General features: G+C 49.1%; 1 protein-coding gene across 2 annotated transcripts; it reads right to left on the bottom strand.

Moving 5' to 3' along the window:
• Positions 1-2,971: 2,971 nt before the first annotated feature.
• Positions 2,972-15,204, bottom strand: TRIM63 (tripartite motif containing 63). 2 transcript variants are annotated; one of them, XM_049703705.1, is made up of 9 exons: positions 14,903-15,204; positions 13,822-13,997; positions 10,839-11,007; positions 9,954-10,049; positions 8,324-8,557; positions 7,538-7,560; positions 7,092-7,216; positions 4,606-4,677; positions 2,972-3,554 (listed from the first exon to the last, which is right to left on the bottom strand). In XM_049703705.1, the coding sequence occupies exons 1-9, from the start codon at positions 15,059-15,061 to the stop codon at positions 3,544-3,546; spliced, it is 1,065 nt and encodes a 354-aa protein (XP_049559662.1). In that variant the 5' UTR covers positions 15,062-15,204; the 3' UTR covers positions 2,972-3,543. The 2 variants fall into 2 exon arrangements, with proteins under 2 accessions (XP_049559662.1, XP_049559664.1); XM_049703707.1 differs by having other exon boundaries at positions 13,822-13,994; positions 14,903-15,203.
• Positions 15,205-15,590: the final 386 nt, after the last annotated feature.

The following is a 15,590-nucleotide window of genomic DNA, read 5'->3' as shown; positions in this document are numbered from 1 at the left end:
TGCCTTAAAATAATCCCAGTGTGGGGAGGGAGTAATGATGGAGAAGAAACAAGTGTCTGTAACTGTTGAAACTGAGTGATGAGTATGGAGGGTATGTTCTAATATTCCCTCTACTTTTCCATAAGTTTGAAATTTCCCAGAATTAAAGGTTTAGGGGAAAATAAACCTCTGGTGATTCTAATGCAGCAGCCTATGGAACCGTATTCAAGGTTCATGGAGTAACCCTCTGCAACCAGTTTCCTTACAGCATGATCTTAAAAGAAACTTGTTGATCAAGAACCCTTCATACCACCGTAAGTGTTCTGGTTTGTGTGGCAAAGTAGAGATTCCCTTATCTGCAAAGAACGGGTATCTCCCTGGAATTCAAATTTCTGACTACAGAGCCTTGACTGCCCTCCCTCCTCCCTCTGATAAGTGACAAGATAGTGGATGGACATGCCTATCTCACATGTGATCAGTAACCCGGAGAAGAAATCTGGAGCCAGAATGTGGACAGGTTGTAATCCTGATTCTTGTGATTTCAAGGTGATGAAAGCTTCTAACTTTCCGGCCTCAAATTCCTTCAGTCTTCTATAGGAGGATAATTTAGGACTATGAAGAAAAGCAAGTGTGTGATTGTTAAAAAAAGGATAGTGGTGGGACTTCCCTGGTGGTCCAGTAGAAAAACAAAAAAAAGGACAGTGGCTACCTCCAAGCAGGAGGAGGGAGACACGTGATGAGTTTCTTGGGTTTGATAAAGTTCTTTTCCTTTTTCTTTTTCTTTTTTGGCTGCACTGCGCAGCATGAGGGATATTAGTTCCCCAACCAGGGATCAAACCCGTGTCCCCTGCAGTGGAAGCGCGGAGTCTTAACCACTGGACTGCCAGGGAAGTCCCTATTATTATTATTATTTTTTAGTTGAAGTATAATTGGTTTACAGTGTTTAGGATGTACAGCAAAGTGATTCAGTTAAACATATAATGTTCTTTTTCTTGACCTGCTAAGTAACAGCATAGGATTTCACTATACAGTAGTTTATTTAACTCTAAAATTAGTTCTATGCACTTGTGTGTATGTAATATGTTACACAATTTTTTTAAAAAAATTTAAGCTTCAGAATTTAAGGACTAGAAATGAAAACAAAATCTGGTTACCTGAAATTCAAAGTTAAGGACTGAGTTAGCCTTGGAAAAACTCCCAGAAGTGAAAATGGACAGAAGTGTGAGGGTTTAAAACATTTTTGTAAAGTGAATTCCATAGAATGCTAGTTCTGGAGGATGTCATGTGAATGAATAAGTTGGGAAATGCTGGGTTATATAGTCAATCCACCAAGAAATATTAAGAGCTTTAAAGATCAGATGGTATTCCAAATACCGTGAACTCGATGGACCAGTAATTTGGCTAAAGTTAAACAGCTTTCATTATGGCAGGACTGCTCAGAGCCCTTAAGTTGCTACTGAGTTCTGAATGTCGAAAAGTTGGGACAGACTCTGCAGTGTTCCTCAGATTTCTAAATCCGAGGTGTCTCAGACCCAATTAACGCACCACCTCAGGTTCGCTCAGCTGCACCTCTCTCCTAGCCCCTTGGCCCCTTGTTCATGGAGAGCCTGGATGCTACTTCAGCCGCGGTCATCGCCTCATCCGCTAGCACGGGTGGCTGTCTTGGCCTTCCCTGGAGTAAATCTGGGCTCCAGCAGAGCCTCCATGGTGACCACTGCGGCGGGGGCAGCAGTAGCTCTAGCACCCCTGCCGTTAGCCCTGACAGGTTTTTGTTTTGGTTTTTTTTCTTTTTTGTAATGTGAGTGTCCGACTTGAGCTTTGACTGCCATCCATTTCAAAAGAGGCAACCACTTCAGGGCTATCTCTAATAAACACCTTGCCAGCCACAGCACTAGATAGAGAGCCAGGCCGTATCTCCCCACTGAGGCTCCTTTGTTTTGGAGATCTTAGTTGATTTTGCTAACTGACCATTTGAGCCATTCGCTTTTTTTCCACTCCCCACGATTTAAATTCCCTCTCTTATGTTCTAAATTCACCAATAAAGAGTGAGCTTTTGAAACCCTAGGCCCCCACCCTAGACCCCAATAAAAGCGGAACCCAGGCTCTTGCTTTCTCCCTCCCTCTCTCCACCCGTGAACTCACTGCGTGGCCCCAGGGATGCTATGTAATTTGCAGATCTTGTAAGTAATAAACCTTTATTTTTTCAGAATTTCCTGATGGTTAGTACTTAAGGGCATCTTGAAATCATAATAAGAACTACAAGGGCCAGTCTAACCACAACATTGGTTGCTGATAGGCTGAGACTGACACAAAACACACACCCAACCCCACTGGCCCCCCGAGGCTCTGCTCCACCCACCACCTGCAGGGTCAGCTGACAGGTGCCTTCTAGCTTCCCCGGCAGCTGCCCAAAGGGCCAAGTGATACAGTGGAAGAGCAAGGGCATTAACTCTCCGGGAGGCAAACTCCAGTCCTGGGAGATGGGAGGTGGAAGAAGCCAGCAGACAGGTCTCTCCCTTCTTCCCTCTGATGAACTGTTTGAGGCAGGTTGTTCTTTGTAACCTGCTAGAAGCATCTCCCTTGGCTGAGCAAGCAGCCAGGGGTCTCCTGGTGGAGCTGTGGCCAGCTGGGTAACGCGATACTTTGTATTTGCTTCCCTCCTTTCCTGACTTGCTTCCACTTCCCTTCACTCTGGCTGCCCTAGGAACATAGCTGAACTCAAGTGTTTACTCTTTGCCTCAGGCTCTGTTTTCTTGAGAGCCAGAAAATAAGGCATTGAACCCTTTTCTGGAGGGTCCTCTCAGGGCCAGTTTTCCACACAGTTCTCATTGGAAAATGCGGGTTTAAAGGACAACTTCTTTGGTGGGATAGAAACCTTGGCTTGCCGTCACTGCCTTCTTCCTGCTGCACTCTTCCTATCAGGCCTTCTGTCCGTCTACCCTGAACTGTCCTCTGAAAAAAAGGCTGAATGAAACCCCAGCTCTTTTGGTAATAAAGGGAAGAAAGCGCTGTGCATTTATTAAAACAACATGTAACACGAACTCAGTCGCTGTCCCTTATGTCAGGAATAGACACTGAAATACAGTACCTTATCCTTTCCTGGGTCTGTGAGTGCTACGGAGCCCCTCCCACCAAGGAGAGGAAGTGGGTGGCTGTATCAACCTGGCTTCTTTCCCTTCTTTATAACAATCTTCCATCACACGATGACCAGGCATTATCATACAAAAGTTCCTTTACAAAAAGCACCAAATTGGCATACGTATACAAGTATATACAAAAATCACATTTTAAAAATGTACAAAATATTCCATTTTGCACCAACGTAGAAAAGTATCCAGTGTGGTTGTTTCAAGCACGTTTCCAATTCTGGTTCATGACGCTGGACACAGCGGTGAGGTCCCGCTCCTGGTTCCTGCTCTCTGAGCAGAGAGAAGACACACCTCCCCTTTGCCCCTCCGGGGGCCCTGACCCCTCCCACCCTGGGCCTGTCACCAAGGTAGCTGGGCCCATCCCCACCCTCCCCAGTCTCTCTGCATCTAGACGGTCTCTCCCTCATCCATTTCCTTACTGGTGTCCTGAAAAAAAAGACGAAGAAACACAAGGTGAGATAGGGCCTCAGGAGGATCCAGGGCTTACCAGGATGCAGTGACAAAATTATCAGACTCCAATTCCTGCCTGGCCTCTTCCGTTTAAAATTGCAATAGAATTTAGCTGCCTAAATGCTATGGATTTCAGATCCAATGCAAAAGACTCTAGAAGGCTACTTTGTGTTTTTTAGCTGGATTGGAATTTAGTTCCAATAATAACTTGAATTGAAAAATAATAACATTAGCAAACATGACGTTTCTATGTGCCAGACACCGTGTTAAATGATTACCTAATTTAGTCCTGATTACAGTCTAATCTTTTGAGGTCAGTACTGGTATGCCCCCTTGCATAGATGAGTACGTCAAAATTCAGAAAAGTCGTGAACTGCCCAAGAACACACCGCTAGTCCGTGGTAAAGCTGTGATTCAGAACCCAGGCCCTTAACTGTACTCTGTCAGGTTGGGAAACTCAGATACCTATGGGGCCAGGTGACATGAATGGGTCAAGCAGGCAGGCTGACAGTGGTGGGGCTGGATGTCCCATCCAAAGGAGGCAACTGCTTCCCAGAGCCAGCTCTCTGAGACTAGGGAGAAGGGCAAGCCCAGCGTTGTTAGCTCTTTCCAAATTTTGACAGGGTGAAAATCCAAAGTCTTAGTTGAACTCTTCTTTTAAAAGAAAACAAAAACAAAACATCCTTTAAAAAATCTACTAATTTAAAAAATGTTGACAACTAATTTCTAAAATTTTGAACATTGGGCCAAGCCTGCCTTGTGGGTGCTCTCTTTTGCCTCTGTTACGCTGTGTCACTTTTTGTTTAGGAAGGTCACTTAGATGTAAAATGGGAGCTTTTTATTATGAATAGTCTGGGGGAGTTCTCTAAGAGTAAAGGGAACACGACTTTACCTTAACAGGTTTAAAAGCCCTACAGGGAACAAGAAACATCACCCCACCGTCAAGCACAGCACTTTGCACTCAGTAGGGATCTCATGTTGTCACTGAATGAATGAACGAATGAAAGGAGGGAGACGGATTTCTCACCTTCTTCCCTCCCCTCTGTGGACTCTTCCTCTTCCTGATTTTCTTCTTCAATAAACTCCTCCTCTTCCTCACCTGTGTGTGACAAAGAACAATTGCATTAGGTTGGGGCTGGTGTCTCAGAGGAGAGGCTCAAAGGAGATCCAGGCTGGAGACAGCACCCGTTCCATAACCAGTCGGGGTCAAGCGGCCACACGGTGACATCACTGGCCGAGGAGGTGATGGGCTTGTGTCCTCCTTCCCCAACCTCCTCCTTTCTTCCCACACCCTTCCAAGCGAGGGAGGCTCAAGACCTCCTTTTTCCAGTCGCAGCAGCAGCAGCACCTGTCACTTGATCTGCCTGCGACTGGAGGGACCTTCGGGGAAGCACACTGTGTACCGCTGCACATTTCTCAGACAGATCAACTTTACCTGGGGAAAATGGGACAAAAACGCCTTGATTCTCAGGGAGCAGAATCCTTATTCTGAAGGAATCCGCTCAGCCTTTGAAATCTGCTTGCCTAGCGCTCCTTCTTCAGTCTTCCGCATTCCTTAGCCTACAGAGGCGTGGAAGTGGGGCGTGAAGCCCTTCTGGGGCCATCTGCTCCTTAGGTGTCTGAAACTGAGCTTCAGACAGTGACTGTGCCGCAAGCTTTGTGCTCAATCTCCCATCCTGGGGTATCGCCTTCAAGCTCTACTCACAGGGAACGTGTCCCTTCCCCACCCCCTCTCTCAAGCCACTTCCTTAAGCCTTTGGGGGCCCTGAGGGGTCACTACAGACTCAGAGCATTTGTCAAGAGTATCTGGGGAGAGGCTTGAAAGAGTTAATTCCTCCAAACTGACAATTGGGATCTGTGCATAACCCAGGGAACGGTTTTGTGGTGGTTTAACCATTATCACAATTAACTACTCATAGCAGCATTTGCTGAGAACTTACTATGTGCCATGTGCTTCCTTGTGCTAAGGACTGTACACGCACTGCCTCATAAAATCCCCAGAAGGCCCTCGGTGGAATCTGCGCGGGGTCACTTACTGGTATGTGGCCTCTGCAAGTCTCTCACCTTTCCTTGGTTTTATTGCCTCAGTTACAAAATGGAGATGACAAGAGAACTACCTCTTAAAGTTGTTGTATTAAACAACAAAATTCACGTCCAGGGCTCAGTGCCCCAGATATAGAAAGTGCTCGATAAATGGTAGCTGTGGGTACTCTCCCCATTTATCCATGAGGGCACGGAGGCTCAGGGAGATTACTGAAGGCAGTGCAGATAGTCACAATGTCGGACTGTTCACATAGTATGATCCACTCTTGAATATCTTCGCTTAGGGAGGGTGACAGTGGAGCAGATGCTCTACAGCAGTGGATACACCCGAGTCCGTTGACATCTCAGCTTTGGGATGCATTTTGTCCTTACCCAAGAAGAGAGTATATTTGGGCTTCTGGGAACAGATTTAACACATCAGAGTCTGAAAGCTTGCAGGAGAGCAGATGCAGGAGGTGCCAAGAAGCTTTTCTCTTTCTCTTGCCAGCCCACTCACAGTTCTTCCCTGTTCCTGAACAACCTCTACCCCTCTTTCTTTCTCTCAGCAGATCACTGGAGCATCACCTCTCAGACAAATGCAACATTCAGCAGAATTGTATCCGCCCTCTCTTTCTTCATCGCTAACTAGCTATCTTTCAACTGTGTAACCTTGAGCAAACTATCAAAATCTTTGTTCTCCATCTGGTTGCCTCATTTTCTCTTATAATTTTTCCTTTATTATTGTTATGGTTATATTGTTACAATTATTATATGTACGTTATGGAAGAGTAATCACAAACAGAAGCAAGGACAGAATATAGATGAATTAAGGTGCCTGAGCGTCCGTGATTATAGCAAGAAGCTGAAGCCAAGACTAGCTTTAGGCAATAACTAGTATATGTCCAGCATCTTACAAAGGCTTCTGAAGCAATATCTTATTTATTGCAACAGCATCATTCGGTGGTCATTGTCAGTAGGCCCATTTGTTACCTAAGTTTTTTTTTTTTTTAACATCTTTATTGGGGTATAATTGCTTTACAATGGTGTGTTAGTGTCTGCTTTATAACAAAGTGAATTAGTCATACATAAACATATGTTCCCATATGTCTTCCCTCTTGCGTCTCCCTCCCTCCCACCCTCCCTATCCCTGTTACCTAAGTTTAAAGTTAGGAAATGAAGCTCCTAACTTCAGAGGTGGAGGGAGACTCCAAAAGGCCACACGGATGAGAAGTGGTAGAATCGGATTTGACCTTAGGTCTGCCTGACTCCAGTTGCCAAGCTCTTTCTATTGCCCCAGGTTCCTCCCTAACGCAGAGCCATACATAATTAATTGAGCAACAATTATGTACCAGGCACTGTGGTGGGCTCTGGGCTCATCCAGAAGTTGGCTGTATGAATTTAACTGATATCTGGGCGTCTTTGCTAGTGTATCTGCCTCTATGTGGGGCTCAGTGGGAGGGAAGCTGATTTTGGGGGAAAATAGTCCCTTACCTGTCTCAAAGTCGATGGCCCTCAGGGTGTCTGCTATGTGCTCTAAGTCCAAAGTAAAGTAGTCCATGTTTTCAAAGCCCTGCTCTATCTTCCCCAGTTGGCAACCCTTGGACGCTTCCACAATGCTGTAGGGGAGAGAGAAAAAGGGGTGGGGTGGGAGCACAGTGAGATCTCTGGCCTCAGAAAAGGAAGGAGTTGTTTTAGCCCTAACTTATACCAGTGTGCCTGCTTGTGCCCACACGACTCCCCCTGGAGGATGGAGTATTTCCTCTCCAGTCACAAGCAGAATGGATGGTCCAAGAAAGCAGGGGTGCAAAGGCCAGGAAAGCTATCCTGGGGTGAGACCCTCCCAGCAGACCTAATGCAAAGGACGAGTCCCTCTGGACAGAAGTCAGAGGCCCTGAAGGAGCTGGGGCCTTGGATCATAGCCCCGGAGAGACACTGACCTTCTGATGAGTTGCTTGGCACTCTGTGGGGGAAAAGAAAGAGCAAAGGGTTAGGACTGCAGAAAGGGTAGCCCCAGGAAATCAGCAAAACCAGTGACTGGGCTCTGCAGATGGGCACTTGGTGCCGTTCCCTAGCCCAGCTGTGACCCGCTCCTGAGTTTCAGCAGAACACAACTTGGATTTTCCCTCTGTCCATCGTCTGCACACATCTTGCTCATCATCCTAGGACCCTCCCGTTGTCCTGGCAGGAAGCTTGGATTCTAGGGGTATCAGTCTAAACCCTCTTAAACTCTGAAATCTTCAAGATGAGAATGATACCTAATCACCTTTTTATACCCAATGTGTAGCACAAAGCCTGGCCCACAGTACATGCTTAGGAAATTTTTATTGAACTTTACTCTTCCTTCACAAAATCTTATAGCTGATCTTTTTATGTCTCCCCCAAGAAGCTCTTCTAGGGTAGGGCTGTGTCTCGTTCATCTGTGTCTCCACCTCAGTGGCTGGCCTCTGGCAGGTGCTCAATTAATCGTCTCTTCGTGGACACTGTATTTTGCCGCTTGCAAAGCCATTTCACAAACATCCTTTTATATGATCCTCATAAAATCAGTTAAGAGGAAAGAAGGTAGGAACTGTTACATGCTCATTTACAGATGAGAGACTGAGGCTTGGAGAGCAATAAATGACTTGCCCAAGGGCACATTCTTTGGTGATCAGGGATGAAGCACGACTTGACCCTCAGACAGGGCTGTGGAGCTGAAGTGCCCACACCCTCCCGGTCCTGCTCACCGAGAGGAAGATGGCCCCGCCAGGCTCGTCCAGGGACTGGATGGCTGTCTCCACCAGCTTGCTGGACTTCTCCAGTTGCTGCCGGTATTGCTGGATGAGGGCCTCGTGGAAGCTGAGCTTCTCCTCCTGCTCTCGCGTGACCCGCTGCAGCAGCTCACTCTTCTTCTCATCCAGGATGGCGTACAGCACGTCGAACTTCCGGCTCAGCTCTTCCTTCACCTGGTGACTGTTCTCCTGGGGACAGAAATCTTGGAGTCACATCCTGCAGGCCCTCCATCCTATCCCCAATGCTTCTTTCTTGGGATGGGTGTGCTGGGAATAAAAAGTCTGAAGCTGGGGGAGATTGACTGCACCCCCATTTCACAGAACACGAAATGAAGCCTTAGCAAGAAGAAAGCTTTTGCTAAGGTTCCCCAGCCACTTAGTACACCAGTAACATTTGGAGGCTGGGGTCATAGAAAAAGCTACACGTTTCGTCAAAAGTAGAGATTCTGGGCTTCCCTGGTGGCGCAGTGGTTGAGAGTCCGCCTGCCGATGCAGGGGACGCGAGTTCGTGCCCCGGTCCGCGAAGATCCCACATGCCACGGAGCGGCTGGGCCCGTGAGCCATGGCCAGTGAGCCTGCGCGTCCGGAGCCTGTGCTCCACAACGGGAGAGGCCCGCGTACGCAAAAAAAAAAAAAAAAAAAGTAGAGACTCTAAGGTCAGATGGGATGATGTATGTGGGCCTCCCCAAGTCACAGTCTTCCTCCCATTTTAGGACCAAGACCAGATTTGGGAAGCTCTGCATCATTTGGTCATCTGAGAGGTGGAGAAGCTGCTCCTCCCCTAGTGGCCTCCACATTGAGGCTTCCTTCTGTCCAACACTGATGCTAATCTTCGTTTCCTTACCTATGAAGTAGGTATAATAATAGCATCTCATCAGACTGGGGGCTCTAGTATCCTCTGTCAGACCGGGAGCCCCTCCCCGTTATTATGTTGTTATGTTATTATGTTGTTATGGGTAATAACAACATCCCTCTTCCTTCCTTTAAACCTATCCTTCACACAACTCTTTTGTCCACCAGAAACGTAATGATCCCTTTCCCCCATCTCATTTCCAGGTCCCCACAAGGGGAGATGGAAAATCATGGGTGCTTTTGCAGGGATAGAAAAGTTGCCTTCTGCCTCTACAGCCTTGCTACTCAAAGTGTAGTCCATGGACTAGCAACTTGGGCAAATCCTGGGAGCTTGTTAGAAAAGCAGAATCTCATGCCTCATTCTAGACCTACTGAATCAGAACTTGAATTTTAACAAGATCCCAGGGTGGTTTGCATGCACATTCAAGTTTGAGAAGCTTTAGTCTACAGCACACTGGAGAACAATGTTCTAAAAGCTACTAGTGCTGAACAAATGCTGGGAATTATTGGTGGGACACTGCCTGAAGTCAGGGACCTGGTCTGTCTTGCTCACCGCCACATCCTCAGCACCTCTGGCTGAGCCTGACACACAGCTGTCCTCGGGAAGCGTTTGTTGAATGGGTGGATGAATTGATTAGTCAGTCCCTCCCCCACCATCCCTGCTTGAACACCCCAGAGACGAAGCTGCACTGGGAGGCTTCGAACCCCCAGGCAGAGCTAGTCTTCCCCTCACCTTGGTCACTCGACAGGAGTCCTCCAGCTGAGTGATGATGGTCTGAACACGGTCATTCCCTGCTACCAGCATGGAGATACAGTTACTCAGCTCAGTCTAGACGGGAGGAAGGGGTGGGGGATCAGGAGAAGAGAGACAAAAATAGTCTCAGGGCCTGCCCTCTGGGGCGTGGCAGCAAAACGGCACCCTTACTCCCCTCTCTGCTAGAAAGAGCCTCTTTCTGGTACAGCTCAGCTCCAGAGCAGAAAATATCAGAGAGATACTGCATCCCTCATTTTACAGATGAGGCCCAGAGAGGGGAAATGAGCTGCCCAAAATACACAGCAACGTGCTGGCAGAGGAGGGGCTTGTTTCTAGGAATGGAGGGATCCATAAAAGAAAGAGGTTGGAGAATTCTAGAAGAGAGAGATCAAGAGAGGAGTAGGAGGTGGGGAGGAAAGAGCATAGAAAGGGGAGCCATTGCTTACTGCATGTACAGCATGGCGGGGCTCCCACAGGCCCAGAGGCCCGGGGAGAGGACTCTCAGCTGCCTCCTGCTGCAGAGGGATCCAGGGAGAGGTGACCAGCACAGGGAGGGGTATCTGGGACCCAAACCACACTGGGTGGTAGAAGTCGTGGCCAGAGAGGGCCCTGGTGGCCTGGCCCTGGGACCTGCCCTCTCTCTTGGGGCCACACCCAGATGCTCTCAAGTGGCTCTAAGTATAACTCATGAGTTCAGCCACCTCCCCAGGGAAGGCAAGGGCTGCTGGCCCTGCGGGCAGGAAGTCCCTCCAGGGTGACTATTCCCGAAAGGCCAGCTCAGCAGATCTATAGGGATCAAATCCACATCCTGAATCATATGTCCAGCAGGCTCGGGCTGGGGGTGGAAGTAGCTCGGGTCAGCACCTTTTGTCCCTGGAAGACACTCTGCAGTGGGGCCACCTCGCAGGCCTTGTGGACCCCAAACACCTTGCACATGGAGCACGTGGGCACCTCACACGTGAGGCAGTAGATGTTGATTTTCTCATCTTCGTGCTCCTTGCACATGGGGTGGTTGCCTTTCTGCAGGGGCCGACTGAAGTGGAGAAGAGTCATAAGTCACGAGGTGGGAGTCTCGAGTCCCTGTCTCCTCCCCCAGCCCCAGGAGGCCACCCCAGATCCATGACCCAAGCTCTCAGTGGTGGGCTGTCCCAAACCCTTTTCTTTCCATCCTCTGAGGACCCAGGACCAGGGAAGCCAATGACACCAAGACTAGGATTCAAAGTCCAGTGATGGAGTTGGCCCTAGGCCTTGCCAGTACAGGACATGGGAAGGATTGCAGAATCCCAGAGTCATTTTGAGACATTTTCAAGAAGAGGAAACTGGGCCCCAGAAAGGTGAATTGACTTGCCCAAGGTCACCCAGCAAGTCAGGGCATGGGAGGCTAGAGTTCATTTGCTCTAATTATAGTCCCCATGCTCTTGGGTACAGCAGGCTGGGCTCTGAGCAAAGCAATTTATATTCATGGCCTCATTGAATTCTATATTTAATCCACCAGACTGTAGTCTCCATCAAAGCCAGGAAACTTGCCTAGTCCCTTCACCCCCTGAATCTGCAGTGTACAGTGCCTGGCATGGAGAAGGTGGTAATTAAATACAGGTAGAAAGAATAAATCCTTAAGCATGCCATGAAGGCGCCCCGAGGCTCTGAGACAGAGGCATTATGTGTGCCCCAAGTCACACAACTAGAACATGGGCAACGCAGGGCCATCCAATGGCCCAGCACAAGCCTTGATTTCCAGTCCGAGATTCTTTCCAGGATCCAGAATCGCTTCTTTCTGTTTCCCCCCAAACACACACTCTTAGGATGACTTTCTCCCTTTGTCTCTCTCTCTCCTTTTAGGGCCTCTGGCATGTTTTCTGTGTTTCTCTCAGGGTCACTTCCTCCCCGAGATTCCATTTTTTGGGTCTAGGTCTTACTGCCCCAGCTAACTATACACTCATTTAGAGCCAAGAGCACATCTACACACCTCTGCTTTCCCAGCCCCTAACACAGCAGGCAGCTCAGAATGACTGTCCCCCATCATGTCGGTGCCTCCCCTCCAAAGAACCTTGCATGGCCAATCACACCCTTGGCATTTTTGTCCCCTCAGGGTCTTAAATAGGCCCCTTTCCAGACTTACCTTTTTGCATCTTTTAGCCCAGGGTCCCCCCATGATGGCAGGGCTCTCCCTTTGCCACCTGTCTCTATCCCCTGGGAAGGGAGCTCTGGGGTGGCAGTAGGTGCGGAGGTGAGGCAAGATCCTGAGGGTCTGGTACTTGTGTCCTCTGTCATCCCAGTTGCCTATCCTCCCAGCCCCAGGCGCCAACATCGGGGTTCAAATCCAGATTGTTCTGCCACTTACTCATTGTGACCTTGGACAAATGATTTCACCTCTCTGAGCCTTGGTTTCATCCCAGAGCTACTGGGATCATGGCAGGAATTGTCTGTACTGAATGTGCAGTGCCTGGCACAGAGCAGACCCTCAATAACTATCATCATCATTCAACTCTGTGGAAAGGCCTTGACAACATGCTCTTCCTAGGTCGACACTGGGTGGGCTACTATTCTAGTGCAATATTGATTTTATTATTATTATTATCATGATCAACGATATCATTGCATTTTTGTAGTGTTGAACTCTAGCTACATAAGAGGCAGTAGCAGTTAAGAATGTTCGCTGGGCAGTCAGTCAGACAGGCTCCCTCTCAGCTTCACCACTTGCTAGCTGAGTGGCCTAGGACAAACCTTTCAGAGCCTCCATTTCCTCATCAGAAAATGAGGGTAAGAATGGTTTACAGGATTACTGTGAGAATTAAACAGGGATAATGCACGGAAAATACTTAGTGCAGTGCCTGCACACAGTAGCTGCTCAATAAATATTTGATATCTTTAACATTTCCCATCAAAATCCTACATGACAGTCACAATAACAAATCTTACTGTCCCTTTCTGGACACAGGGGAAAAGGAGGCCCAAAGACTTACCCAGTATTCTACACTGCATGAGTAACAGAGTCAGAGTAGCAAACACAGTTCTCAGGTCAGAGCTTTCTCAGGCAAGGACTGGTCTGTCACCTTTTTGGGGGGCCAGACACTGCCTGTAGGCAGGCACTTGGTGAAGGTTTGGGACCACAAGGGCCATGAGGTCAGCAGCCTGGAAGTCTTGTCAGGATGTCCTGATTTGTAGAGATCTCCCTGGTAGCTGTGTCTCTCCCCAGTTTGAGGCCCAACACTGTACAACTTCGACCATGCACAAATTCTGCCTGAGAATGAGTGGCTATTTCACAAATAGGGAGACTTGGAGCTAGATGGACTGGGCCCAGTCTCAGCAATTCTACTTGTCAGCTGGGAAACCTTGGGTAATTGACTTCACCTCTTTGAGCCTCAGCTTCCTCATCCATGAAACAGGGATGATGAAAGCCGTGCTGATCCACAGGATTGTCATGAAGCAGCAGCAGGAAGAATTCCCAGTGTCTCGCGCTGGTGTTATCACTATAGAGAAACTGGCTATGTTCTCACTGGGTGACTTCTCTGCTTATCAGGGCCACTTAGCTGGCTCCAGTGCCTCTCTCTCCCTCTTACATCTCATCTTTCCCCTGGTTTCTGTCTCAGTATCTTCCAGGAGGACAGCCTAACGTCTGCATCCCCTCCCATTCACTGGGTGACACTAAAAGCCAGGGCTGCGGGATAAGGTGAGCCTCCGTTCCTGCCTGGGGAAGAGGGAGATGGCTCTCTGGATTGGCTAGCATAGCTCTTCCAGCTAGGGGACTGGATCCTGAGCAGATGAAGGAGGATGGGGCCTTGGAGAGCTGGGCTCAGAGGATGAGCTGGGGAGAGGGGATGGCCTCCCAGCTGCAGGGTGAACTGACCTGCAGCACTCCTGCTTGTAGATATCAATGATGTTCTCCACCAGCAGATTCCTCTGCAGGCCGTACACTCCATGACGGTCCATGATCACTTCATGGCGGCAGGAGGGGCATCGGAAACGGCTTCCAGACATGGACACTGAGCCACCCCGGTTGGCCCAGTAGGGATTTGCAGCCTGCTGGTGACAAGGGCAGAGGTGACGCCTGGGCTCCCTCCTCAACTCCTTCCCTTTCTGACCTCCGACTATCCTTCCCCCTGCTCACCCCAAGATGACTTAAAGCCCCCTATCCTGAAATGAGAGAACCAGCCTCCTTACACAGGGAGCACCTGAGAAGTAACCAAGCAATCAACAGGTTTGGAGGTCAGCAGACCTAGGCTCAAGTCACAGTAATTCTCTGAATGACTTCAGGCGAGCAACATTTTCTCTCCAAGCCTCAGTTTGCCTATTTATGAAATGGGCATATAATTAGAGCCAGCTCCTAGGGCTGCTACTTTAAAGAAAAAACAGTGAGAGATCATTCTGTAAGGTGCTTCTGGGGAACTTTGAGGCCTGCCTCCCAACCAGGATGCACATCGCTCCCATTCTTTTCTTAGAGAGATGAAGTCCCTCCTGCACCACATTATAGAGGGAACAGCGTCAAAGGGGAAGATGCCTCTATGGCTCAGTGCCTCTCGGCCACCCTCCTCCTAAAACTCTGGGCACCCTGCCACTTTGGAGCTGGCTCCAGCCCCCAGGGTCTGGTTTCTCTCCCCTCTCCGCCTGTCTCTCCCACTTATCACTTGAGGCTTTTGGAATCCTGATTGGAGAGTCAACTGCGGTGCTCAGGACAGGGGTGGAGTAGCTACAGGCAGGGTGGGGAGGGGAAATGTACGTCATGGAGAAGGAATGGGGCAGCCAGAGCTGCTTCCCTACCCGCCTCGGCCCCTTCCAGAGGCCTCTGCAGGGGTTCACTTCAGAGGGGGGTAAAACAGCCCCAGTTTGGAAGGGTCCTGGGCTAAGAGAGAAGTTTTCTTTTAGTTTTCACTGCAGGAAAACTGAGTAGCTGCCTGAGGCCCCAGTTCTAGGCCATGCCCAGCACTGACCTGGAAGATGTCACAGGCACACTTCCGGCAGAGGTTGTGTTGACATGGCAAGATGACCACTGGCTTGGTAAACATCTCCAGGCAGATGGGGCAGATCAGCTGCTTCTCCAGGTTCTCCATGGGGTTCCCATCCTGGATCAGGCTTGACTTATAATCCATACTGTCAGGAGACGTGGGGACCCACCTGGCTGTCTCCTTCACCTGCCTCGCTCTAAGCAGATCTGGGGTCTTGCCTTTGTCACAGAATACCCGCCTGGAGCCTCTTTGCCTTCTTCTCCTGGAGCCCAAATTCTGCCTTGGTCTGTGGCCCCTCTGATATTTATAGCTGGACCCTGGTCACATGAGCCCCAGGAAGGGACCAGCTGAGAATTCCAACGCCAAGCGGCTGGCGAGGCTTGAGTTTCCTCCAGGCCCGAAAGACCAGCCTCTCAAATCACATGTAAGGATGAGCAATCGCTGTTCCCTTGGGACGGGGGTCGTAAACAAGAACAGCTTGTTCATGGACAGGCTTGGGGCAGGACTGGGTACCCAGAGTTTCCTCCAAAAATTAGTCTCCTCCCACGGTAGGCTGGTAAGGAGGGAGTGGGCCACTGGGATTTGTGGGGTTAATAGCCGGTGCCCTCTCACTGACCTAAATCAGGTCTGTCCCCAGATGAGGCCCATCCCCAGCACAGCATGTTGCTAAAGA

This window comes from Orcinus orca, chromosome 1 (genome assembly GCF_937001465.1).
Source record: "Orcinus orca chromosome 1, mOrcOrc1.1, whole genome shotgun sequence".
NCBI lineage: Eukaryota > Metazoa > Chordata > Mammalia > Artiodactyla > Delphinidae > Orcinus > Orcinus orca.
This window is presented reverse-complemented; position numbering and strand designations above follow the sequence as displayed.